This window comes from Anopheles coustani, chromosome 2, assembly GCF_943734705.1.
Source record: "Anopheles coustani chromosome 2, idAnoCousDA_361_x.2, whole genome shotgun sequence".
NCBI lineage: Eukaryota > Metazoa > Arthropoda > Insecta > Diptera > Culicidae > Anopheles > Anopheles coustani.
Window position 1 is genome coordinate 19,518,426 of NC_071289.1, and position 25,622 is coordinate 19,544,047.

Genomic DNA, 25,622 nt, shown 5'->3' on the forward strand with positions numbered 1-25,622 from the left:
ATGCACTTCGTTCGTTATAAAGAATTTAAACTACACTTGCATTCATTAAATGCTCATTAAGAGAAATTTTAAAGCTAATTTCTAAACAAATCTCCATACTCACCTACATATCCACAGGAAGTTAACAACGTGTGCACGTGCTGTAAGGATGATCTCTGCTAAATGACGACTTCCTCCTGCTCCGATGTGGGTCGTAAAATGAAAATGTCACCTGCCCGCGTTGCCCGATTATAATTGTCCTCCGCCTTGTCGTCATGATGTCATGGAACACGGCTTTGGAAGAGCGAATTGGCAATGCGATCGCCTTCATTACCAAACCACGAGCCGGCAGTTTCCGGACACGCGTGAATCTAAAATGCAAATTCCGATCACGGCACAGATTTGTCATGGGCTTGTTTTTATCTGTTTTTTTTTTTTTTTTAATTTCTACATTTGCCCTTCACGCCGGCCAGAGATAGTCCATCGCATTGACAATGATTTTAGCCAGGGTTGATGGTGCGTTTGATTCACACCGATGTCCTTCGAAAGGCTAACGTTGGTCGTGTCACGCTGCTGAGGTTGGAATTGTGCGTGACCATCACCACTGGAGGAGGAGCATCATGAAAGCTCATTTTTGAGTTATCACACTTACCGTCGAGGAGCATCGACGTTGATGGGTTTCAAGGATGCAGAAGAGATGGACACCCGCTTGTCTTGGGTGCCAACGAAAATAAATTGAATGATTTGAACGAGCGTTCGTGGGGGTCCCGAAAGACCGGTTCCAACATTCCCTTGATCCCATCAAGAAACCTTTCAATTGATCATGACCTATTCACAAGATCCAGAAGGCACACCAAGGACTTCTGGTTAATCCAATAGCTTGATGAAGGATTTTTGAAATTGTTACCATGAAGAAATTGTGCTATCAAGCATACAATTTCCAGCATTGGCATTATAAATTGCATTTGTAATAGTAAATTTAAAAATCTAAAAATTGGAGTTTACAATAAAACTCAATGGCTACGAAATAGAATCATAAATTTTCACTACTTTTAATATCTCTTCAACTTATATCGACAGCGGGTGGAAGTGATTATTGAGACTAATACAAGATTGCAACAATCGTTGATAGTTTATCTCAAGAGCTACACTTCAGAAAATTTCATTTTTTTCCGATAAAGGGATACTGCTGGGGTTATCGGAAGTGATTCTTGATTCCAGCATGATTTTTCCTTATCAATGATTGGTCCTCTAGCCGAGGCAGGATGATTAAATGAACCGACGGGTACTTATGGTGCTGCACAAAGTTTTATCAATTTGAACACACGTTATCAAACTCACCTGTCTACAGCACATCTCTAGATGAGACAGTATCTTATCGCATGCTAGAGAGTGTCAAGGAGAGCGAAAACACTACATCGCTACCCTTTATATCTCACGCCTCACGCAGACACAGACGACACGCGAGGAATCATCAAAATTTGCATCATTTTGGCCCGCTTTCCGCTGCATATTCGCTGATTTTCTGCAACACATGCACTCGACACCGATCCGCGTGCTGGCAGTTTTTCAAACGATCCTCACGGTCGCCATCTGTGTGTGATCAAGAGATTGCTTCCTGCTCACTCGGAACAACGCTCCGTCCCTTTCGAGCCCCCAATCGGCAAGCTCCCCAGGTACGGGCCGGCACCGACAGCTTCCACGGCACGCTAGTATTGGTACCGGGTGGAGGCGCCGCGTCAATGCAACCACGTCCGTCTACTAGCATTCGCGTTTCGGGCGTCGGGTTTTAGTTGAGCGTCTTCCACTGCTCCGATCAGTTGTTGTCGTCGACCGCCTCTGCGTGTACGTAGTTTGCAACAGCCATAGGAGGGCAACTAGGTGCTTTTAGTACACGTCTAGCTTTGGCTGCTGTATGAACGAGTTTCAAGGCTCCCTTGTGTGTAATTTACTGCGAGTTTGCTGAGCTTCTAAAAGGACTCGGCGATTGCGTGTTCTTGTGTTCTTTGTTCGTCGGTGAGAAGTAACGAGTCGTCGATCGCCAGCGTACTAGAAACAATCAACTAGGCGATGTAAACGGTCACCGTGAACCGATCACAGTATCCTGCAACTATTTTGAGCTTGTGTCGGCTACAATTCAAGTGTTAAAGCTTCTATTTTTCGCCTGTAAACCGCCAGGATTCGTCTTTTTCGGTGTCGTGTACCAACCCGGTCACCTGTCAGTGCGTCAGTGTCAATGTCGTTGGCTTCTAAGCGAGGACTATTTTTCGACGATCGCCCACCACCACCACTATCGCCACTCCGACCCACCGCGACCGTCACGCTTCGAACGTGACACAGCTGAGTTGAGCGACTTTTTCGTTACGATACTGTTTTGGATCAAATATTTTATTTTATTTTTCCTGAGCTAACGCGAGCGGAGGGTCAAACTAAGGAAAAACAAACAACAGCCTACACACCGACAAGAAGTCAACTCAAGCCACGCACCACCGACCCGTGTCTCCGACAGGTCTCTAATCGTGTACTATTTTATGGAAAAAATAACGAAGGAAAAATAATAATTTATACGCCCGTAACGGAAGCGAATTCGTGCAGTGAGGTGTATCGGATATTTTACCGGCGCGCAAGTGTGTGTATTTGTGTGGTAGCCTTAGCAATATAAATTTTACTACAAAGTAACCGGCCGCGAAGGTATTTTTTGTGTGTTTTAAATCGACCATTTTTGAAGTCACCCTCTTAACGCCGCACCGAATCGGCCGAAATTTTAAAGAAAAGCTTTCAAGCGTGTGAGTGCACCCGCGGCATCGACACTCTGACAACGGATTGGATCATCACCGGTGGAAACGATTGCCCAGGCTAAGAGAAGGTAAGTGCCGTCAAGAATGGCCGTGATGTGATATGATGTGATGCCACCGAAAATCAAAGGAGGCTATCGATCGACGATCCATGTGATGGTAGGTCGGGAACTGGTTACCAGTAAGGGCGAAAGTGTTTCTAGTTTCGCTTGCTTTGCATGTCAACTCATAGCACCATGAATAGAATTACTAGGTTGTTGATGTCATTTGCAACATCCGACGGTGATGCTTGTCAAACTGTTTGTCAGCGACGGTAACAACATCATGAACCTCAGAGTACAAATTACAGCAGCGTTGTATCAACAAATAATGTTGTTGTCAACAATTGCAGCTAGCGTGTTGTGGTTGGCGTTTGAGGTTCGGATTCCAAATCTTCTTTCCACACACACTAAAATCTATCAAATTGAATCCAGAAAAGTGTGAAATGCTGTCAACTCCTACGATGACACAAAAAGTGATGTTTTCATCAACAACCACCAACGGTGATGAACGTTAATTTCCTCCTTTGTGGTTTTTCCTAACCGTACCGGAAAACACTACTCTATCAAAGCGAATACTATGCCGGAAGTGATCACTTTTATTTTTAGCATTGAGATACAAATGTTCGTGTCAGTTTCCGAAAACAGTTAAGCTTGTTTCTATGAGACTTGTTTTTAAGTTCGTACCATCATTCTAATGGTAGACAGATGACAATTCATTTGAGTCGACGATAGAAAGATAAATATTTGATGTCTTGGAAAGCCTAATACCATAACTCTAGACATTTTTTGTTGGGTACGTAGTCAGCTTGTTGTTTTGTTGTTCTGCACAAAAAAAACGATGAGCTGTTTGTCATTCCCATTTTACAATTTAGAAACGTAACATTCAATAGAATACACATTTCTTGCTAAAAAAGCCACTCGCCAAGTGTTTTGGAAACCAATTCCCGATATTGTATGTTTAAAAATAACTCTCATGTTTCACATTTCGCTCATCACACATTACACATCACCCGAAAAGAGTACGCAAATAACAAAGTGGATCATCCCACTCCAAAGTGCGCCGCGGATCTTGCGATAAATCATTGATGTTTCCACCGTACCGTACAGAACCCGTAAACAAACGATTTTATTTGCCTCCCTCGTTAGACAGTTTCCACAAATTTTCCATCAGCAAGTCGCCGTTCCTGACCGGCGGGTTCCAATTTTGGAAGTAAAATTATTTATAGATCAAGTGAGGTTCAGTTCATTGGTCGCGTTCCTGCGCTATCTTGGCGCGAAAGATGAGAAAGGGGTGGATGGACCAACCGATCCTCGAATGTTACGTGCGGCGGATTGACGTAAATCAGGAATGCAAGAATAACATATTGGTCTGCCAAAAGGCGATCGCGGACGAAAAACCCCGGTAAACCAACAACGACCGGTTCGTCGGTTGGCACCGCTCATTACTGAGGAGTCGTTGTTGAAAGATGGCAAAGGGATATTCCAAAACAACTTCCCAAATAACGAAGCGATCGATAAAAAACAAACCCTGCCAATATCGCATGTTCTTCAACACCGGTTTGATCGCCGGAATGTCCCAGTCAGTCAGTTCCCGGCAGTTCACACTTTTCCAACATCTCAGCATATGCTCCCCCCCACTGCCTCACTTGGGGATCGTAAAAGGGGAGGACAGTTGTAAGAGACCTTGCGGGACGTGATCGCAATGCAAAGATAAACCGTCACCAGCGTCCCTCCACCTCTGAACCGAAAGCTTTCGTTCCGGATCGGGGTCGCCCGGCGGGATTCCCCGGCCACCGCCCGAGGGAGCGTGCTTTGCGTGCTTTGGATCGCCAATAAACACGATCGCACCACGAACTTCTTTGTCAGGTTGTCGCACCCGAACGCTGGGCGCGGACTTGGCCACCCTTTAGCCCCTTTTTGCGACGGTCGAAAATAACAGTCCCAATTTTGGGCGTGTGTTTATAATTAACCTTCAAGCGATCGCACGGGCGGCACATGCCACGGGGGCAGCGCGTGCCAAGTGAGAAATAAGCATTCCTTCCGAACGATTACCCACCCGGCGTACCTCCGCGCCGCTAAGCTAATCGCATCCGACTGGTTCGCAATTCTTCGGGAATTAATCGTTGAATAAAACGCTGGGAATGTCGACCGAAGGTGCTTGCGGTGGCCAAGGAAAGGGGGTGTGAAACTGTGATTGATAGCCGGCCATATGATTTGTTCCCCAAAATTCGTGCCCTTAAGAGGTGTTATTCCTTTATATCTTACACCAGTTACACCGTCAAGGATTATTAAGCGTTCGTGTCAGTCGTTCTGAGACGATGATGGAATGAATTTTTTACGAACTGGTTTTTCAAAGACAAGGACCTCGTTAACGTCAGATATTTGATGAATGTAAGCAGGAGATCTGAAACAAGAACTCCTTGACATCAGCGACAGTTTGCACTGTGCCATAAAAATTTCTAAGTTGAATATCTACGTAAATCTTGACGTAGGTTAGACATCCTAGCACGTTCCAGTTTCGAAGCATTAGGAGTGGGGGACATTCTAACCGGCGCCTTTTGTACTAGACCTAAGACACCGCACCTTCCCCGGTTCTGGGCTACGGAGTGGAAAGACCCCACGAAAAACCAGTTCCGTTCGGTCGACTCTAGCCCAACGGAAACCCGCCCCACTCCGGCGCTGGGAATTACCGACGCAAGGTCGCCATGCATGCTTCGGCTCCCCGTTTGGCAGACTTCCCACGGGCGCACGTTAAGCCTGCGTAACCAGCTGACTGCGACCAGCTCGAGCAGCAAGTGGCAATAATAAAGCCCATATCCGTGTCCCGCCCGAGACGCGAAGAGGACAAAGACGGCCGTGCCAAATAATGCCAAACGAGCGTGGTGGATTAATTTTTGTTTGAAGAAAGTCGGTGGGCGTACGTCCAACTGCCGCCATTCCGGTGCTACTGCCGTTGCATGTTGATTGTAGGTTTGTTTCGTCCTGCCCCTCCCTCCCGTGGGTCCCGTTTCCGCCGAACATACTCATTCCTTCATCCGATTGCATCAACCGTCCGTCCGCGAACTTGGTTTTATGTGTTTCGAGCCTCCTTCAGGCCGCCTTCGAAAACTATAAAGTTTGTTTATTGAAACATTAAGTGCCTTCGTTTTGGGGCCAAAGTAGTTGGTGTAATATAAACACAGTACGGCTTTCCCTTCCAAACCACGAGCGTTGTCGGATATTGCGAAATTATTTCCCAGTACCCGATTATTGATGCAAGAACCTATACGTGAATGGTCCCGAATGCGACGTTACTCAACACCGGTCCACTTTTATCTACCCTCGGTTGCCTTGTAAGGGCATTGGCAAAGGAACTGCATGCAATTTAAATAGAACAACACGTAAAATTAATACAAAAAACATTTTCCAGATAACCCCCTTCGAGGCTTTGGTAAAATCTTCGTCTTCCCCAAAATGACGGTTCAGAAATATCCAATTATGTGCTTTCCTTCGCATTGAACGCTTTCGGGCCGAGTTTTTAACCTCTTGCGTCTTATCAGTGGAAATGAAAGTGCCCCAAGTCAGCTCTCCGAGTGTATGCAATCCACCGCGCGTAGATAATCAAATCCTTTCGTCTTCCTTTTTTCTGCCATTTTACCGTTTTTATGTTTCCTCTCGAGTCGTGTATTATTCGACGGGGGATTTTAAGCTACACAACACAAACAACCGACGACAAGCCCCTGAAAGTTTTTTGCCAAAACGGCAACACAAAACCGAAAAGCTACAACCCCCATTCAGGCGAAAAAACAGCTTATTAGCGTTAATTTCAGTTTTCTTTCACGTTCGATGCGGGACGCTGTGCGATCTCGAACCAAGAATCGAACAGCTTTGTTCCACCGTAAACCAACGTTTATAATCGCAGCTTATTGAGGCGCAGTTGTGCTCTCACTCTGGTTGAAATGTCGATAAAAATGTACGAGCTGGGATTTTCCATGCTCACGGATGGGGTAGCTATGTAAATAAGGAAACAAAACATAGCAAGGAGTTTGAGGTTTCTTCATTGGATAAATAAAGAACTATGATATATCCAAAGCTAGGATGAATAAAACAGAATAATAGTTTCTCTGTAGACCTTTACGTTCATTTACTAAAGCGTCCACAAACACAATAAAAACAACCCATAAAGAATGTCTTCACGGGTTCTACATAAGATCGTGACGTGATTGTTGTTTTCTTCGACAACGACACTCTTCAGGAAGTGAACAACATCGAACCGGCACCGGCAGCCGGATTTTGCAGACGCTGCCAAACTGGTCGATGCCGGTTAACCTTGGGCTTTGGAAAACATTCATCTTCACCCGTGCGTGCTCTTCAGTTTGCAGCCGGTCCGAAGACAGATCTGTCTGTCTCTCTGCCTGCTGGATATCTCCGTCGGTTAACCTTCTGCCTGATTTCTTCGTCTGCATAAAGGAGATCGGAAAAACATACCTAAACGGTCGTCCCAAACGCACGTAGAACGTCTCAAGATACGGTGTGTACCAACGTTTCGGCACGATCGCCGTTTTTTACCTTCAAACCACGTAGAAGTACATAAATCAGGCCGGTTTATTGCCCAGAAGTGAGTCGACTGGGCACTCAAATTAAGCACACGTGAAGATCGTTTCGTGCTGTGCACGCTGGCAAACTCTTGAAGTGCTTTGATCATTCACTTGAGCTTTTCTTATTGATAAAGATAAAGAACTCTTCAAAGATTGATTTATTTCTTCGTAGGGTTCCGCTAAACTGTGAACGCTGTCAGTAATAGTAATGACCAATTTTGAGTTTTTTTTAAATATTTTTTCTGATTTATTGGACAAACAGCGTGGTTAATTTGAAGGCTTTAAATCAAAATTAATACATTTTCATATTTAAAAAAAATATCGAAGCCCTGATGCATCGTCCTGAACTGCAATAAACGCAAATTATTTTTTGGCTCATAAATTATGAAAGAAAAGGACGATGACGGAACAACGCCCAACGGTATACATACACACACGGGAGCGTGTTGAAAGAGTTATCGCTTTCCTCGCCCCTTTTTCGACGTCATACCCTCGGGCGGCGCGTGAACGATGCCAACCAAATTTCTTGCTTGATATCTTGATCTGCAGCATTCGAGCTGCGGTTTCATCCAAACATGTCGAAGACGCTCGTCGTCCGTACGATGCACTTTTCTGCATGCGCCCGTTGAAAACTGACAGCCGACGTCGAAGCCGAACGAAACTTCCTCACCATTGACACCAATTTTCCCACACTGGCAAAAATTGACAAACCGTCATCAACATCATCATCATCACGATCATGATGAGCATCATCGACGAATGAGCAACGACGCAGTAGCAGCAACACTCCGCAAAAGAAAGGAACAAACTTGAAACAGGAGAAGAAAGAAGCATCGCTAAACTCTGCGCTAACCCTCTTTCGTTTCTTGGGTGGTTTTGAGCTCTGTTTTTGCTGCGTAGTCGGCCAAGATAGATGTCGAAATCGGTCCATAATAATCCGTGTCTAGCCAAAGGGGAACCACTTTGCCCCTTGGAGCGTCTCGTGTTGGTTTTTTTTGCTTGTTTTTCTTGCAACTTTCATCGTGTTTTGCAAGGCACCCATTTCAAGGCTCAGGATTAATTTATGGCCCCCGCTCGGTGCGAATCGTTGGTAATATTTGGGAGCTAGCAGGATTTGCAACACACATAAAGACACGAAAGAAGAGAATTTCGCAACAACAAAAACTTTTGAAAAAGGACGCTTAGTGTGTTTAGTTGGTAAATAATTGATCATTTTGTGTATGTTTAAAACAAATGTTGCGGTTTGTTGAGATATTTGTTTATTTATTTAATTTATACTTTAATAAAAATTACACAATTTTATGTATTTTAAATTAAAAATGCTTGAAACTTAAAACTATAAAACATGAACTACAGCAACATAAGTTTAACAAGTGATCGATGTTGTGCCGAAAAAGCTTCATGACATGTCAACCGTGCAAAATAAAAGTAAAACAAACCAAACGAGATCCACCGGCAAACCGTAGTAGACACGGCACAGCATAGCTGTAACACCGGTGGCTAATGGGGCTGACCTCACCACCACCAGACTCCATTAATTGCCGCGGGGCACACTCGAACGGATCGGCAGACTTTTATCAATTTTCATCCGCCGAACTCGTCGATCCGGTTCGAGCCGGTTGGCGATGTTTGGTCGGCTCATGCATATTTATGAGCTGCACGCCTCATCGGCCATCGCGACACCTGCCATTAAAGCGCCCCCCCAATCGGCACCCTCCTCCCCGTAGCGGATACCGACACCCAAACCGTGTTTTTTAGGGTGGTTTTTCTGTTTTGTCTCGTCCGCCCGGCGAAAGTAATGGCGCAGGAGCTTCCCTAAGCCGGCCCGCTTGTTTTTTGTCTTCGTTTTCGTTTTTTCGCACGAGGGATTTCGGTAATTTTGCGTCATTTTATGCTCTTCAAATGACTTGTTCTTTTGCCTTTACGACCCAAACAGGATGCCAAATGAAGAGAATTGCAAAGAAATGCTACGCAAGAACGTTGAGTGGATGTTATGTGTCTGCTCGGCCATCAAACATCATTCACCTTGATTTATCGGAGAAGTAAAGATATCAAATAAAAACATATTACTGCTATTTACTTTGATCACTTCCAAGTGATCAGTTGCCGCTGAACAGTTTATTCTTTCTGCCGCAATCCGTATGGTAATTACTGTATCCTTTTGAACCGCTCTTCGGTTTGCCTTGGTCTGATTGGTGGCCACTTACGAATGATTATTACCCCCTGGGGTTCGCGCAAAGAGATACAAACCGAACTCAAAGCCCCGCTTCGTATGCTCGCAAGCGGCGAAATATTGACTGATTTGGTGTGATGAATTTTGCAGCGAAAAAGCAGAAAAACCAAACCAAACTAAGAAACCGGTTGTCACAAAAAAAAAAGGTAAACACATAACGCTAACCGCGAAGATTGGCACAAGCGTGGTTTCACATGCTGGCGGATGCCGTGGGCTTGACGGATCCTGGGGTGCATATTGGGGACGGCGTTACTTAGTTGCATTTTGCGGTCATGACTTTTCGCGCTTGCAACATGCGGCCAAAACTGGTGACAGATCGGTGTACTTTTACATTCAAACATTCACGTTGAAAACTACCAATAAATAATGGATGACTTGGTAGATTATATCAACTTTTTCATTTCAAGTTTCTAGTTGCATTGTTTAGTTTTATCGTTTTTTTTTATACAAATAAACCACTCAAAATGTAACGTGACTTCTGATGAGCTGAACAAATGTTTATATTTCTTCTGTGAAGCGTGCGCATTGTTTTCTTCTATTGTTTTACAGAAGAAACAAGCCACTTGACGAGTCTTCTGTGCCGGGAACGGAAGTGTTGCCTTTTCCCGATTGCACCACTTCACAGGCCCCACATGTAGGGACACATGTTTGAAGCACATGGCCATTTATTGATTTTTCTTCATTGTACTGCGATGCACTTGGCCGTAAACAATCGTATCGGCAAACATTGCTGCAAGTGTTTACGCTAAAAACTGTCGGCGCTACCGTTTCTTGTAGTTGCAAACATCGGCAACGAGAACATTAAATACGTCCACCCTTCCCAGAAAGGTCACTTTGCCGCAATTGTACCCCTTGATTTGTATTGCAAAATAAATTGCTCTAATTATCATCCGCAGATGAGCAGTAAAGCCCGACGGAATGTCTCATATTAGCATAGAACCTCCTCCCCAGTGCGAGCATCGGCTGATTTATGCTAAAACGTGCAAATCTACCGTTTGGGGACGATCGACAGTGCGCACGCCGTGCATGGTAGTACAAGGTTGCACAGCAGCCATGCTAGAAGATTTGATTATTTTTACATTTGATCCACCCGAGGCCACATTACTACGGAGACAGTGCGGCGCGACCGACTCGGGGCAATGTCAATGTCAGCGTTACAATTGGTTGCAGCGTGCGTTGCATTCTCGTTTGTCAAGCGGTGGGTAATTAGGTGTTTTGTGGAGCTGCTCTTCCGCTTTGCCCACGTATGGTCTGTGGTTCGATGGACACACAGCTGTTTAGAACGTAGGAAACCCCACATTTCCATTTCCCCAGTTCCGGCAGTGCGGAAGATGAACGATCGGTGAGCGCGTCCTACACAAGAACGAAGTCGGGCGTGATTATTCAATTGCTTGTTTAGAAATTCCAAGCACCGTTCGGAGTTGTCTAGTGATCGCTAACCGAAAGAAAAGAAACTCTTTTTCCTCACCCACTGAACCGAGATTATCGAATCAGTGCAGGGTTGGGGACCTTCGTAGAGTTATGAGGTCGTTTCAATTGCACGTTACGTCTCCCAGTGGTGCGCGAAGGTCGGAGAGCGGAGCGGATGCGATGGGTTCCGTGTTAGCACCACCCAGCCACGTGCCCTTCGATCGCTAGCAACCCAAAGTCACCCGATGTTGCTCGGGCGAGGGCGGCCAATCATTAGTATCACGGAAAATTGAGCCGTTTTGCTCTGGCGTTAACGGCTTTAGAAATAGAAAAACCCCCAAACCGGTTTTGGGCGGCGGGTTGATCGTTTCCTATCGATTTAGTCCAGGGGTAGGCAAAGTCCGGCTGGCATGAACATTTGAGTGGAACTTACATATTGAAACAATCTTTCGTTAAATTTTTGGGTTATCTATTTGAATAACATAATTTTCATGCTGCAAGTGAGTACATTACTGACATCCGACTTCTTATATTCTACTTTTAAGTTCTATCGCTAAAATTGGTTTTCATAATAATAGTTGTGGCAAACAATTGAGGCTACCAAAAACAGAGTGAAGTTATTATTAAGAAATTATTTGCAAGTATGTTAATTTAAATGTATGAAAAACATTGTGTTCCAAATGTCTAATATTAATACCATTTAAAAAATGTTATGACAAAAAAGTAGAAAATAGGAGAGATATTAATGAAATAAAACTGGATTTCAATGTATTTTATCAGTATGGTGGGTAAATAAATTCTGTTAACACGTTAAGCGCTATGCCCAAAATGCACTGCTTTCCGTTCTGCCAGCGATTCGTAGAAACGCCGGCCTACCCAACGGGCTCTGTCGGCCCGAGCAGACCGACGCCGGCTTACGGGGAAGAACACTGTCGGCCCCACGGGGCCGACGTAGCGCTTAACGTGTTAAATTAAAAAAAAAGTGGCAGGCTAACGAAACGTACTATCTTACATTGTATATCAATTTGTTAAACTTTATTCTAACTGGAATAACAAATGTTTCAGCATAAAAACATTGAAACATCATTCGTAGTAGCTGGCTCACGGTTGGTATGTATTTACAATCTGGCCCCTGTAGATAAATGTGTGCCAACCCCTGGTCTGATCCATGCAGTCGTAAAAGGCTGTCGACTGAAGTGGTTTAAGTATTTCATATCGTTCGAGCACCAGCACACACTCTTTGCTAACCGGTTCCCATATGAAGTTGCAAGAACAGGTAGACAATTTAACCATCCGGATCGAACTAGCAAAATATCTACCGGTGGAGACCGTTTGTCATATGTTGATGGAAAAGCAAATCGAACCAGAACCCCATGTCATGCTCACCGTTAGCAACGCATTGCCACCCGAACTGGTTGACCTTCAAAAAGGGCCGAGGCCTTATTTAGAGCCCATTATAACAAATCCAATATGTTTTGTCTGATGAGATGGAGTGCGTGATGGGGTTTGCGGGTGTTTTGGTTTTTTTTTAATTCCAACCATATGGATCTACGCAGCATCCATTCAAAAACGACACTCGCACCCCCAAGCGGGCAATCAGATAATGAAGTTTTCGGTTTCGATGATAATGATGGTAGAAACAAAGCGGTAGAAAAAAAAGCTTGGCGTTGTTGTTCGGTTCAATGTCGTTGTTCGAGTGTCGGCTAGATAAAGCTTGACACGATAATTTCTTGCCACCATGAAGCTGCAATTTTCTGATACGATCAGTTCAACACGGCACACCAATATTATTATTAGTTTACATTGATTACATGGGGTTTAATTTAGTTAGATTTAGCACAATGTAACACTTGATCAAAAGAAAAAAATCAATTTAATTCTACATAGTAACACATTTAATATGTACTCGTTGCAGAGTAGATTGTTCCTACGTGATCTCACTCAAATCAGTTTAAAATAGACCAGAAAAATCCAGAAAATTCCGAGATAAATTTATAAAATCGTAATGATAAAGCTTTATTAACGTAATATTTTTTATTGGATGCACAACCGTTTCGAAGGCTGTTTAAATACATCATTTTATTATTTTATCACCGGAGGCTACCTGTTTTACATTTCAGATAAAGGAGATGAGATAAGTCTCTTGATGATCGTTGACAGTTCCCTAGAATTGTGCGTTGTAAAGATACGTTTTATTGGGCCAATGGAGCGCTTACTCACTTTACTCTCAACAACTCAAACTTTACTGTAAAATCTGTATGAGATCTCTCTGTAAGCTCCATCGGAACGGTAGGAGGGTAATGTGTCAACACAGGGACACAAAACATCTCACCAAAGTTTGGGGTTTTACCCAGCATTATGTTTACCTTTTCCATTACGCCCTCAAAAACATCACAAATTCTTTTGTTTGTCCCTGTCTTGAAAATCCCCGAAAACTCCGCAACACACTGCAAAACTCCGCGTCGAAACATTCCTCTTTCATTAGACTCGCAACCGCCCGATAATGGGTGATAATCAACCCGTACCGATGACGCTAATTAGTTTTTGCACTGGTCTACTCATTTTCCACCCAGCCCAACAACCATGACGGCGGACAAGGGCCACACCAACACGGCGTTCGTCGGCGACGAGGGAATCAATGGGTGAGTTGTTTTGTTTCTGACAGCGAAAACGGCCGTTTTGTTGTCGTTGCACAATCGGTCAAGGAGCAAACCTTGGAATGGGACTTACCGTGGGGAGTTTCTCCGCCTTTGTTTGTTTGCAGCAAAAAGCCACCCCAGCCAAAGACGATCGACCCGAACATGTACAGCCTGGAGATCCAGGAGAAGAAACCCGGACTGGAGGCGGACTATGATCCGCATCTGCACCGACAAGTGGAGCACCCGACGAGCAACAACGAGACCCTGATTCACCTGCTGAAGGGATCGCTCGGTACCGGCATCCTGGCCATGCCGAACGCCTTCCATCACGCCGGCTGGACGGTGGGCGTCGTCGGCACGTTGCTGATCGGCATGCTCTGCACCTACTGCATCCACCTGCTGATCAAGGCCGAGTTCGAGCTGTGCAAGCGGAGGCGCGTACCAAGCCTCAACTATCCCGCCGTCACGCAGGCCGCCCTTCTGGAGGGACCGGAAGCACTGAAGCCACTGTCCAAGGTTATCATGTACGTAACATGAAACCCTTAAAATGATTTGAACGTCTTTTGTAACAACGCTTCTCTTACTCTCTCCTTCCCCTGCATTATAGCCACATCGTGAACGTTTTTCTGCTGATCTACCAGCTTGGCACGTGCTGCGTCTACGTCGTGTTCGTGTCCACTAACATTAAAGCCATCGCCGACTACTACACCGAAGTCGACACCGACGTGCGGCTGTACATGCTCATCATACTCTTGCCACTGATCTTGATTAATTGGGTAAGATACATCAACCCCCCACTCACCAACTCCTTCCCTTTCCGCCTGTACTAAAACGAAGTACTAAATTCCTCTTTTCTTGTTCCTTCCCATTTCGCTGCGTTACCCTCTGGCAACCCGGTAGGTGAGAAATCTGAAATTCTTGGCACCCTTCTCGACGATCGCTAATTTCGTCACGCTCGTCTCGTTCGGCATCATCCTGTACTACATCTTCCGCGAGCCGATCTCGTTCGCCGAGCGCGAGAAGGTTGGCACCATGAGCGGCTTTGCGCTCTTCTTCGGCACCGTACTGTTTGCGTTGGAGGCGATCGGTGTGGTAAGTGCGCGGGGGGAAGGGCGGGGGTGCGAAACTGCGCCACCTGCGCGTGCGTTGCGCGATGAAGACATCAGCCGGTCAGCAGTTGACACTTTCCCTTTCAACGGATTCCCGCTGTGTTCCCCTTCCAGATCCTGCCGCTGGAAAACGAGATGAAGACGCCGAAAAAGTTCGGAGGAAACTTCGGCGTGCTGAACAAGGCCATGATACTGATCGTCGCGCTGTACGTCGGTATGGGATTCTTCGGATATCTGAACTATGGGGCGGCCATCAAGGGATCGATTACGCTGAACCTGCCCGAGGAGGAGATGTGAGTATTTTGTGGAATATCTCCTGAAAAGGTTCAATATCTGATCACGTACTCTTTCATCTCGGTTTAGTCTGGCGCAGTGCGTGAAGGGAATGCTGGCCTTTGCCATCTACATTACCCATGGGCTGGCGTGCTACGTAGCGATCGATATTACCTGGAACGACTATCTGAAGAAGAACCTCGGAGACTCTCCCCGGAGTGTGTTCTACGAGTACATTGCTCGGACCGTTCTCGTGTTGATCACATGTAAGTCCCCCGAGCGATTATCTTACCACCTTGAGAATCCATTTGTAACCTGGCTACTTTTTTATGATATAGTCCTGCTTGCCGTTGCCATTCCCAATCTGGAGCTGTTCATTTCCCTGTTCGGAGCTCTCTGCCTGTCCGCGCTTGGTATCGCCTTCCCGGCCCTCATCCAGACCTGCACCTACTGGCACCAGCGACAAGGCTCGGCCAAGCTGTGGATGATCCTGAAGAACAGCGTCATTGGTCTCGTAGCCATACTCGGGCTGTTGATCGGTACCTCGACCAGCATGATCGAAATCGTTCACACCTTCAGCGACGACAACTAGAGCCGGCCCCACGGCTGTGTGCGCTAGCAATCAGCGATATCCCAACATCCGCGTCCAGCGCGAACTGATGATTCGCGCCGTCTCTTCGCCTTTTTACAATAAGTATTATTCGACATGTAAACAGAGCGCACCTGGCGACCAATAGAAAGTGCACTACCGTTCCCAGAGGAAAATCGTTGATGGGTGTATGCCGTGCAGGAGTGCAGGAGTGCGGAAGAGTAAGAAAGCCATAACCATTCCTACGAGAGATGCATAGTTGAAGTTAGATGAAAATGTTAGCTATAGCGAACGATCCTCCATTATATCATACCGATCCGCGATCCGCCACCCGTCAGTGTCTGTTATTATTAGCTAAATGTTATTTACGCGCATGTGTGTCCACCACACTGACATTGGTCTGTGTCATACTTGCCTATGAGTTTTAATAAGAGAAAGAGTTTTCCCATTGAAAATTTTGTGAATGTTTCCTAAGATCGCAACGATCGACTGTGAAGAGGTAGGCTGAGCGAAGTGCGAGGAAGGAGCCCACCTGGACGAATGTTAGAACTGTAAGACTAGCTTGGCTAAGTGATGCTGTTAGTACTGGCCGTACTGCGAAAACGTTGTGTACATAGAGTAAGAGAAAAATGCAATAAACACGTATTTTAAACAATTGATAAACAGTTCTGTGTTGTTGTGTGTAAAATCTAATGTGGGAAAGCATTTAAAATAAATTAAGAAAACTAAAAGAATGTGTTTTTTGGAAAAGTTTGTTTTGTTTCGAAAATATTGTTTTAACAAATACCACACTCTTTATGACTGTTTATTTTAATATTGATTGTTAAAATTTATAGAGATATTTATGGAAAATATCTGAGGGGTTTATTTGAAATAATTATGTAAAAATAAATTAGAAGCATTTCTTGATGCTACATCGAAATATGAAAATGTTGATCATACGCTAATTAAAACAACAATTCTACGAAAACTCCAGAGAAAACAATAGAACACACACATTGCTTTTGTGGTATAAGAATGTAGCCGGATTGGGTACGTTTTCTTCTAAGAACGAAATAAAAATTTTCTTTTTCATTTTCTTCTAAGTACATTTTACATATTACTTGATCATGCTTTACTAACCATGTACTTCTCTTTTATTTATTTGCTTTTCGATGTTATCAAAACAACAAAAAAATCGTTTTAAATTTCTAAAATACAACGTATCGAAACTCTTCTTTAATTTTAAAGAAAGCAATTTTCAGTGCGCAGCTGCACCACTTTTGCCGTCAAAGGCAAGCGCACGTGCACGGTCTCGCGGTATCACCGCTTTCCACCGCTTTTCATACACCGTGGCAGCCCTGGCGTTCTTCGCCGTGCAGTCTGGGATCGTCTCGTGCAGTAAACTGGACCGCTTCGGAATGAATCGAAAAACGTAAACATTCACCAACCCGCGCGAGTATCATGATGAACGCCACACGAAGTAGTATACAGTACATATCAGTGAAGAGTGGAATATCACAAAATGTACAAACATTTTGAATTTAAATAATTGATCTATAGCATGACTACAGGTTAGTTAAATGATTAACAAATTGTCAAAACTGTAGTATTGCAAATTTTTTTGAAAATGACAATCAGTTAAAGTAGTGTCAATTGTGTACAATCCTGCCTTTAAACATGTTATTTGTAGGTACAGTTTTCAAGGTTCAGGTTTTTTTCCTTAAACATTAATAATGGTGACTATACATCAGTTTTTAGTATTTCTCCCAGTAGCGTATACGAAAGATGACAAAAACATTATTTTCTAGTAGATAGAAGGAGTTTGACAGAAGGTTACTGTAGTGAGATGAAGAAATGAACCCGTGAGGAGAGAGAAAAAAGCGCGCGTGCGTCTGCGAGTTCATTCGCGATGGGGCTTGCATTGAGCGTTTACGCTTGTGTACTCACGACAACGTGCGCCAGTCGTCATTGACCAGGCGTCCGCTTTTGGGGCGTTCGCCATCCGGTGTCTAGCGTGTGTAGCCCGTGTTGTTCGTGTTGGTACAGTGCACAGGAAAGGATAATCGCGGAAACAGGACCTCCTCCCCTGGCAGGACACTGCTCCGGTCGTCGCTTTTCACGGCCATCGAACACGGTATATTTATTGCTTGGTGTCGTGGTTTTCTTCACCGTGTACGCGTGCTACGGAAGTAAGCGTCCTTACGCTGCCCGTTCCGTTACTCCTGACGTGGGATGAGAGTAGGAAAAAAATGTCCCTAACGGGTGCCTTATGCGGGTGGCTTGAAGTTGCAATCCTCAGCCAGCTCTGGATAAGGGCAACGGTTAGGCTGGTTACATAAGTTCCAACTGCATTTCCACGGGTGCACTCGAGTGCTTCGACCGTCTGGCCGGTTCTCGTCAACGTACGCCTCCCACCATTCGACGCAGCATGGCATCTTCTAGCACGTGAATGGCTCGGAAGATGGGAACATAAATATAGAATAATCTCCCCGACCTAGATGCGATGGTGAATGAGTCTGCGCTTGGTTTTCGTATGCTGAAATTATGACGAAAGCATCCCGCCATGGGCCATGGGACAAAGTGCAAAACCAGAGGAGATGGATCGAACGTGTGTAGCAATTCCTAGACAAGCGCTCTAGGTCTTGGTGAGGGTGGAAACCTAGCCTGTCTTGTGCATGGGCAAAGGCGAACCGAAGGCGTGATGATTGCAGCACGTGAGGCAAACTCTAGGTCGTGTATTTTCTTCTACACACCCAGATACACAACCACGACGACCAAAACTAAATGAAAGACGACCACCCCCTCCCTTAAAATCCTCTGCTCTCGCCCTTGGTGGAGGCAAACGCTCACCAATACTATCACCACACCTTCCCGGCTCGGAAGAAGATGTCCCTACAGGGATCCGCAAGGAGCGCGCGTAACAGATTGGCACGGCAAGGATAACGAAGGACGCACGAGTTGTATTTGCTGGTGTTTGTGTATGCCCGGGCGGGAAATCAAATACTCATCACGAGGGGACAAACAACGCCGTTTTGGCCGGAACAAATCACGGCACGGCATGTTCGAATGTCCTACACTTCTGTGTACTTGTTGATAAATTAAATTGTCTTTCACCGTTCGCCAATGTTTCACCATTCGTCACGTAGCAAACGGAAGAGGTTCTCTACGCGGGCAATCAATCAAACGAGTTTGCAAAATATGACATGAACGTGAATATTATCATGCAATCAAGTCGACTTCAAACATTTATGGAGGCTGCTCTAATTAAGCGATTGTGGTTTGGGTCGTTTATTTCAATGAAAAGTATCATTATGGACATTAATTATTTATCCTGTAGGTAGAAATATTCATTGAAAAAAGTAATGGAACTTTATTAGTTTATTCGGAAGAAAAACAGAAGTAGGCACGGCAAACTTTGACACAGAGCAATGTAAATATTTTATTTCAAACAAATTGATTAAGTGCTTTAAGGATTGCATTGAAGACCTTTTGGTGGAGATCTAATCGAGGTGAGTTGTTGCGTGTGGGCAAATATCGATTCATTGCCTCATTGTTGTGACCTGCACTTAAAGTAATTTCCACTTCTATTCCTACGAATAAACTTTCCGCCATTAAATCCTCTTGGATCTGTCTTGAAGGCCTCCCTCCAACGTCGAACTTTATTATCATACAATGTACGCCTAATCAGTGTTGCCTTCCGGCCCCTTTCTGCCCCGTCCGCAGGACTCACCATAATTGTTCGTAACACATGTGCCTATCTTGCACGATGTAAGGATCGTGTTGAGGGGCAGGATAAGTTGGCTAAATACAAGGATGTACGAGGCCTGTTGAGTGACGAGGAAGTAATTCTCCTTGGCAGCGACACATTCGATACAGAATCAACAAGTAGGATAAGTATGTCCTGTGGATACTAAAGACGTCGAAGTTTGGGCAGCACAATTCGACGACTACGGTGTAACCGGGGAAAACAAATTCTACCAGGCAACACGGAAAGTAGCGGTAGCTAAGTGCAAACAAGTGTTGAACTATTTATAGTAGTTGCCATCCCTAATTGAACTACTGCCGAGAAGGGACCCACATGGTCTATCAATCATCCATCATGGCAGTAGTGAACTGAAGATTGAATAACGGCTGCAGTTTCATGTACAAGGATCGCAGCTCATAGTCGGGGTGGTCGGAACTTTGCCTTACGCAACGGGGGGACATTTTCCAACGACTGCCTGTATCTTTGATGACGTCAAATCGAGCAAACTAGGGGGAGCAAAGAGTGTCCCACACGCTCTCTCGGTCATGCAGGGCAAGTAATTCAGTCCAATTTACAATCGCCATCAATTTTCCGGTACGAAGGCAGGTACTGGGTGAAGTCCGCTTTGGACTCGTGACGGCTTGTATTTGCAGAAGGAGGCGCGGTCAGTCTTGATCAACGTACAGAGCCAAGTGGAACGTCACTCGTCCGCCAAACAAACGCTAGCAGTCACAAATACTAGGCCACATTCGCCAGGTTCTCCTTGCCGGCAATAGGAATGTTCTGCATCCATGTGCAGACTCGGCTCATCACTCTGGTAGAAGCTTGCTAGCCGTCGTCGCAAGCGGAAGTGTATCGAAATAGTTTCGTGTTAGAAGTCCCCCATAGTTCTCCGGTGTGCTCGAGAGGTGCGTGTTTTGGGGGACACTAAAATTTGTTCGTTTACGCTTAGTCGGGATGGAAGGCAGAACTGGCGTTACTGGCCAGGGATCGCTTAGTTTCAATCATGCCTAATGTAATCGGTGAAGTGGTGAAATGATTAAGCATTATTGTTTACGTGGGCGATGTTGGCACGGTTTATTGCGCATAAACTATGGAACGACACATCTTCAGCGAGCTCCTGCGGACACATTGGCGTGCATCCAGAGGCAGCAAATTAACGCGAAGCGCTGGAATGTAGTTGAATAGTTTTGTGTGTTGCACGCCAGTGCTTGTAATTTATTCGAAGCCAAATTATAAATTTTAATCTTTGATGCATTGCATTTGGAATGGCGCACTTTAAACGGTTCGATGAAATTCAACGAGCCGCGAGTGAATTTTACCTCTTACGTTAAGTGCATCTATCAGGAATGTGGTTTTTCATAAACCACTTGGCAATAAACAATTCAGCGCAACAAATATTTCAATATTGAAATCATAAATAAAAGTAAAAAGTAAAATTTGATGCAGGAATGGCATATAAATGGAAGCCAGCCAAGATATTGCAACAAACTATAGATCAATTTATTTATTTTTTAAAGAAATTTTGAACCTGAATAGGTGAATCTTTTCGATAGCTTCAACTGTTGTGTCATACTCGTATTGGAACAATTTATTGTAACATCTGAATACTTTTTAGAATTTAATTTTTCTATTGTTAATGTGCTTCCACTAATTGAGGTACATTAACAAGCACGGACCACCAACCACATTCATCTATAAAGTGTTCAAAGATTCAATCGACAAAATAATACAATTTACCTCAATGTAACAAAAACCCGGTCGCGCAATGTCCTGGCCCACCGTCCCACTCGCGGCGTCCCCGTTGGACATTGTTGTTGTGGCGTTACTTTGATAAGCCGGTTGTGATGCTCACCGACCTGAAACCGGGCGGGTGAGCCAATCTGACATTGAATCTAATTTTGGCAGCTTAGCCACTGCTCGCGCTCGGATTGCGGCCAACTTTCGCTCGCCCCGCGTTGCGGCTGCACTTAATCTACTTCAATTAGCGTCAATTCGGGCCGGCTTCAAAACTTTTGCCCCGCGCAACCGGAGGCCCACATCCGTCAGTAAGCCGTGGAAACCGTACAACCCGAGCAGCCAAAACGTGTTACTGGGCGTTCCAAGACGTTCGAAAAACTATTAGTGAAATAATTTAAGAAACAAGAATCACCTGATACTGCTGACGTGGGTGGACAGGCTGGATGTTTTCCTTGCCTACGAAAACATGCGGTCCATTACGATCTTAGCACCGATGGACTAATCGAACCCGCCCTCCCATGCAACTGCTATTTGGGTGTATTTTTAGGAAAATTCTGTGACACAAACCCCGTAACATCTTCCTTCGCAAGCCGGTCTGACGGGGGAAGATTATTAAATCAGACGTGTCGTTACGTGGATGGTGCATCGTCATGCACCAATGCACCAGTTAAAGCGGAGCCTAGAGGGAAACATTTAATAGCCGGCAAATGGTTCCTTCTTCCGGTGATTTGATTTCGCCGAAATGTCGCCCACCCAAGATGAATCAACAAATTGGGACGATGTAAGAATGAGCAAAGCAAACAATTTAAGACGGTGTGAGGTGAGAATTTCTCTGCAAGGCTGTCACGCGAGAGGAGAAGATTTATATCAAAGTCAACAGCTTTAACAACTTGTTCACTGTGGCGAAGTTCCATGACCTTCCTACGCGTGGCCATGCGCCTCCATCGAACACGCGCTTGCACCCCGTTTCGCCAACGAGCAGACCGGGTGAAAAGTCACCCTTTAGCTCAATTGGGTTTGTCACGTGAGCAAACTGAACTGACAACGGCATGCCGTCTACATTCACAGACCCCAAGACAAATGCAAGCGCTGGAAAACGAGCTGCAATTGGGTTCACTTAACACTAACTGATTTGAGTTCAATTTCCGCAGCGAACTGCTTTCCCTCATTTCTTAGCACGCGCGCAAAGAGACCGTCCGAGATGAGCAACGCGGGCAACGAGAGCCCCACGCGGAAGGGTAACACCACCAGCGTGGACATGCAAATATTCGCCTCCAACGGGAACACGATCGTCGACGAGAGCTACGATCCCCATCTGCACCGCAACCGGCCGCATCCGACGACGTGAGTTCCCGTCTCGAGTTGAACGTCTTGCAGGTGCATCACCCCGCTTTTCTCCATTTCCCAAACAGCAACTTCGAAACGTTGGTCCACTTGCTGAAGGGTTCGCTGGGGACGGGCATCCTCGCGATGCCGCAAGCGTTCTACAACGCCGGCTACATCTCCGGACTCATCAACACGGTACTGATTGGCATCCTCTGTACGTACTGTCTGCACGTGCTCGTCCAAGCGCAATATATCCTATGCAAGCGACACCGCGTACCCATCCTGACGTACCCCATCTCGATGAAGATTGCGCTCGAGGAAGGCCCTCCGTGTCTGCGACCGTTTGCCCGTTACGCTGTGTAAGTGCCGGTTAATAAACTCTGTGTCCTATGAATCTTTGAACGAGATTCGGTCATATTAATCCTTCATATGGAATTCATTCACATTGTATAATGAAATTTTGAAGATTAGAATCTCTAGACATTGATGATGATCTGATAAAGCTTTTCGTAAATTCGTGTGATTTGCTAATGATTAAAGAATCCCCACAAAGCATTCAGGTTCAGATTAGTAAGTTCAATGCAAAGAGTCATTCATGTTATGATTTTGAGCATGAATTATCAATTGCTAATCTAAACTAACTGGGAATTATCAACTTTACAGTCATGTGATATCCGACAGCGAATAACTTAAAATTTTATGACAATATTTCCAATGAACCTTTGGAATGTACAGTATACTAAAGTATATCCATGGTAAAGATTGACACAATTATTGTGGATCACCCGAATCTGCGGATAATCCACGAATAGTTTTAAAAAACTATTTGGAGAGAGCTATTTAAACTTTTCTGCATAATTTCATTTTCATTACCACCAATCCACTAAAGCGGGAAATCGGGAGTCTACTCAATTCTTTTCAGGTTACTAAAAATTTAAAAAATCTTTGATCTCCTGTTTCAGTGGTAGTGGACGGCATGCCTATACATTTTCCATAATTCTGATTCAAAAAAGATAAAGGCTAAATTATTTTATTTTTGGGACCGTGAGTTAATATCTTAACATACCCTCACATATCCTTTCTTATGATGATAAGTCCTTTCTAATGTGTGAGTTTTCCAAGACTGACAACCACGCTCTCGTTTTTCTTCCTTGCAGTGTTATCGTCGATGGTTTCATGATAGTCTATCAGCTAGGCATCTGTTGCGTGTACATCGTGTTTGTAGCGACCAACGTCAAACAGGTGGGTTGATTTTCACTTCGGGTTTCGCGCCTTAACGACGTGCTGCTCATCTATCCCCCTACTCCCGTTGCAGCTAGTGGACTACTACTGGCTAACGCTGGATGTGAAAATCCATTGTCTCATTCTACTGGTGCCTCTAATAGGCATCAATATGATTCGCAACCTGAAAGTGCTCGCTCCGTTCTCGACGCTTGCTAACATCATCACATTCGTTGGTAAGATTGCCCTTCTCTCACAGTCTGGTGCGGTGTGAGTCCACAAATTTTAATACTCTAACAGGTATTGGATTGATTCTGGCCTATATTCTCGACGACATTCCATCGATCTCGGAGCGCGAACCGTTTGCCGAGGTTGGCAAATTTCCACTGTTCTTTGGTACTGTCCTTTTCGCACTGGAAGCGGTCGGGGTGGTAGGTTCAGCGTCAACAGGCTACACTGTTGACAAGGTACTGATATCATAGCACTGGATCATTGCAGATCATTGCCCTGGAGAACAACATGGCTACCCCGAAATCCTTCGGCGGTACCTGTGGCGTACTTAACGTTGGTATGGTTGTGATCGTCGTGCTGTACGCTGGCATGGGATTCCTGGGATATCTGAAATACGGTGCCGATTCGGAAGGCAGTTTGACTCTAAATCTACCACAGGAAGAAATGTGGGTGACCAAATGTACCTATTTAATAGAATGATCCGGACTAACTTTGGGCTTCTCCTCTCCGCAGTATGTCTCAATCGATAAGAATTCTATTCGCTATAGCGATCTTCATCTCATATGCACTGCAGTGCTACGTGCCGGTGGACATCATTTGGAACGTGTATCTGGTCGAAAAATACCGCGACTCCAATAACAAGCTGGTCTACGAGTTACTGGTCCGGATCGTCGTAGTCATCGTAACCTGTACGTGCGCGGCGTTCTTACGACCTTTCGATACAAAGACCTCTGATAATGACCTTTTGCTTACTGTTCTTCTCCACAGTCCTCTTGGCTGTTGCTATTCCCCGGCTGGGTCTATTCATCTCGCTGTTCGGCGCCTTCTGCCTGTCCGCGCTCGGCATAGCCTTCCCGGCGATCATGGAAATCTGCGTACTCTGGCCGGATAAGCTTGGCCCGGGAAAATTTACGCTCTGGAAAGACATCATTCTGATTCTATTCGGTGTGGTTGGTTTGGTCGCTGGCACGTATACGGCTGTGCGCGATATTATTATAAGTTTTATGTAGATCTACAAACTCCAACAGGCATAAACAAATCAATTTCTCCCGACGCTTGCACTGAAACATCGTTTGCTAACAACGATGAAACTGTAGATGAAATTATTACAGGAAAAGAAACAAAAAAAAAGCTCTCTAATACTCATTTATATAAGACGGTTGTGCGCTAAGCTTCCTAGTTGGACTACGACAACGCAACGGCGAAGCCGGTGGGAGAAGTTTCGCAAAAAAAAAACGTTCCTCCTAATACCTGGCCACGCTGACGAACGTTTGCGCTATGGTAGTGAGAGATTTGTAACATATCATTTGATAGTTCTTACTGACGTAGTGTTGATAAATGTATCCGATTAGAAACTTTCTGTCGACTATCATTTAGTTTTCTAGTATCCCCTAGCATTCGGTTCAACGCAATGATTCCCTTCTGTTCAAACCGCAACGCAACCTCAGAAACAAAACCAATGTTTGGAAATCCTAGGTATTTCCGGACGGTAAAGTAGTATAGCTACGCCAAGCGTTATTCAAGCACTCACAAGTTATTGTATCGAAAGTCGATCGGTCGATTTGTACAATCACTGTTGCACCACTAACTAAATGATTTCATAACGGCGACCAAGAAAAGGAAACAAGGACGTATATTTTATCGCTTTACAAGCCATGAACGCGCGAAAACGAGCAAATGTGTAACCAATAAAGAACAACATTTATCCAATGGAAGACCTATGGCATTATTT

General features: G+C 44.9%; 2 protein-coding genes across 2 annotated transcripts; both read left to right on the forward strand.

Annotated features, from left to right (window-relative positions):
• Positions 1-1,854: 1,854 nt before the first annotated feature.
• LOC131261888 (proton-coupled amino acid transporter-like protein CG1139) lies at positions 1,855-16,302 on the forward strand. Its single transcript, XM_058263738.1, has 8 exons — positions 1,855-2,845; positions 13,609-13,677; positions 13,800-14,198; positions 14,282-14,450; positions 14,575-14,766; positions 14,898-15,076; positions 15,147-15,322; positions 15,395-16,302. Exons 2-8 carry the CDS (start codon positions 13,619-13,621, stop codon positions 15,646-15,648), a joined length of 1,428 nt encoding a protein of 475 aa, XP_058119721.1. The 5' UTR covers positions 1,855-2,845; positions 13,609-13,618; the 3' UTR covers positions 15,649-16,302.
• Positions 16,303-17,725: 1,423 nt separating this feature from the next.
• On the forward strand, positions 17,726-25,464 carry LOC131266605 (proton-coupled amino acid transporter-like protein CG1139). The gene is made up of 9 exons (XM_058269196.1): positions 17,726-17,761; positions 22,264-22,456; positions 22,525-22,797; positions 23,596-23,680; positions 23,754-23,895; positions 23,960-24,090; positions 24,158-24,336; positions 24,404-24,579; positions 24,659-25,464. The coding sequence occupies exons 2-9, from the start codon at positions 22,314-22,316 to the stop codon at positions 24,898-24,900; spliced, it is 1,371 nt and encodes a 456-aa protein (XP_058125179.1). The 5' UTR covers positions 17,726-17,761; positions 22,264-22,313; the 3' UTR covers positions 24,901-25,464.
• The last annotated feature ends 158 nt before the right edge of the window (positions 25,465-25,622 follow it).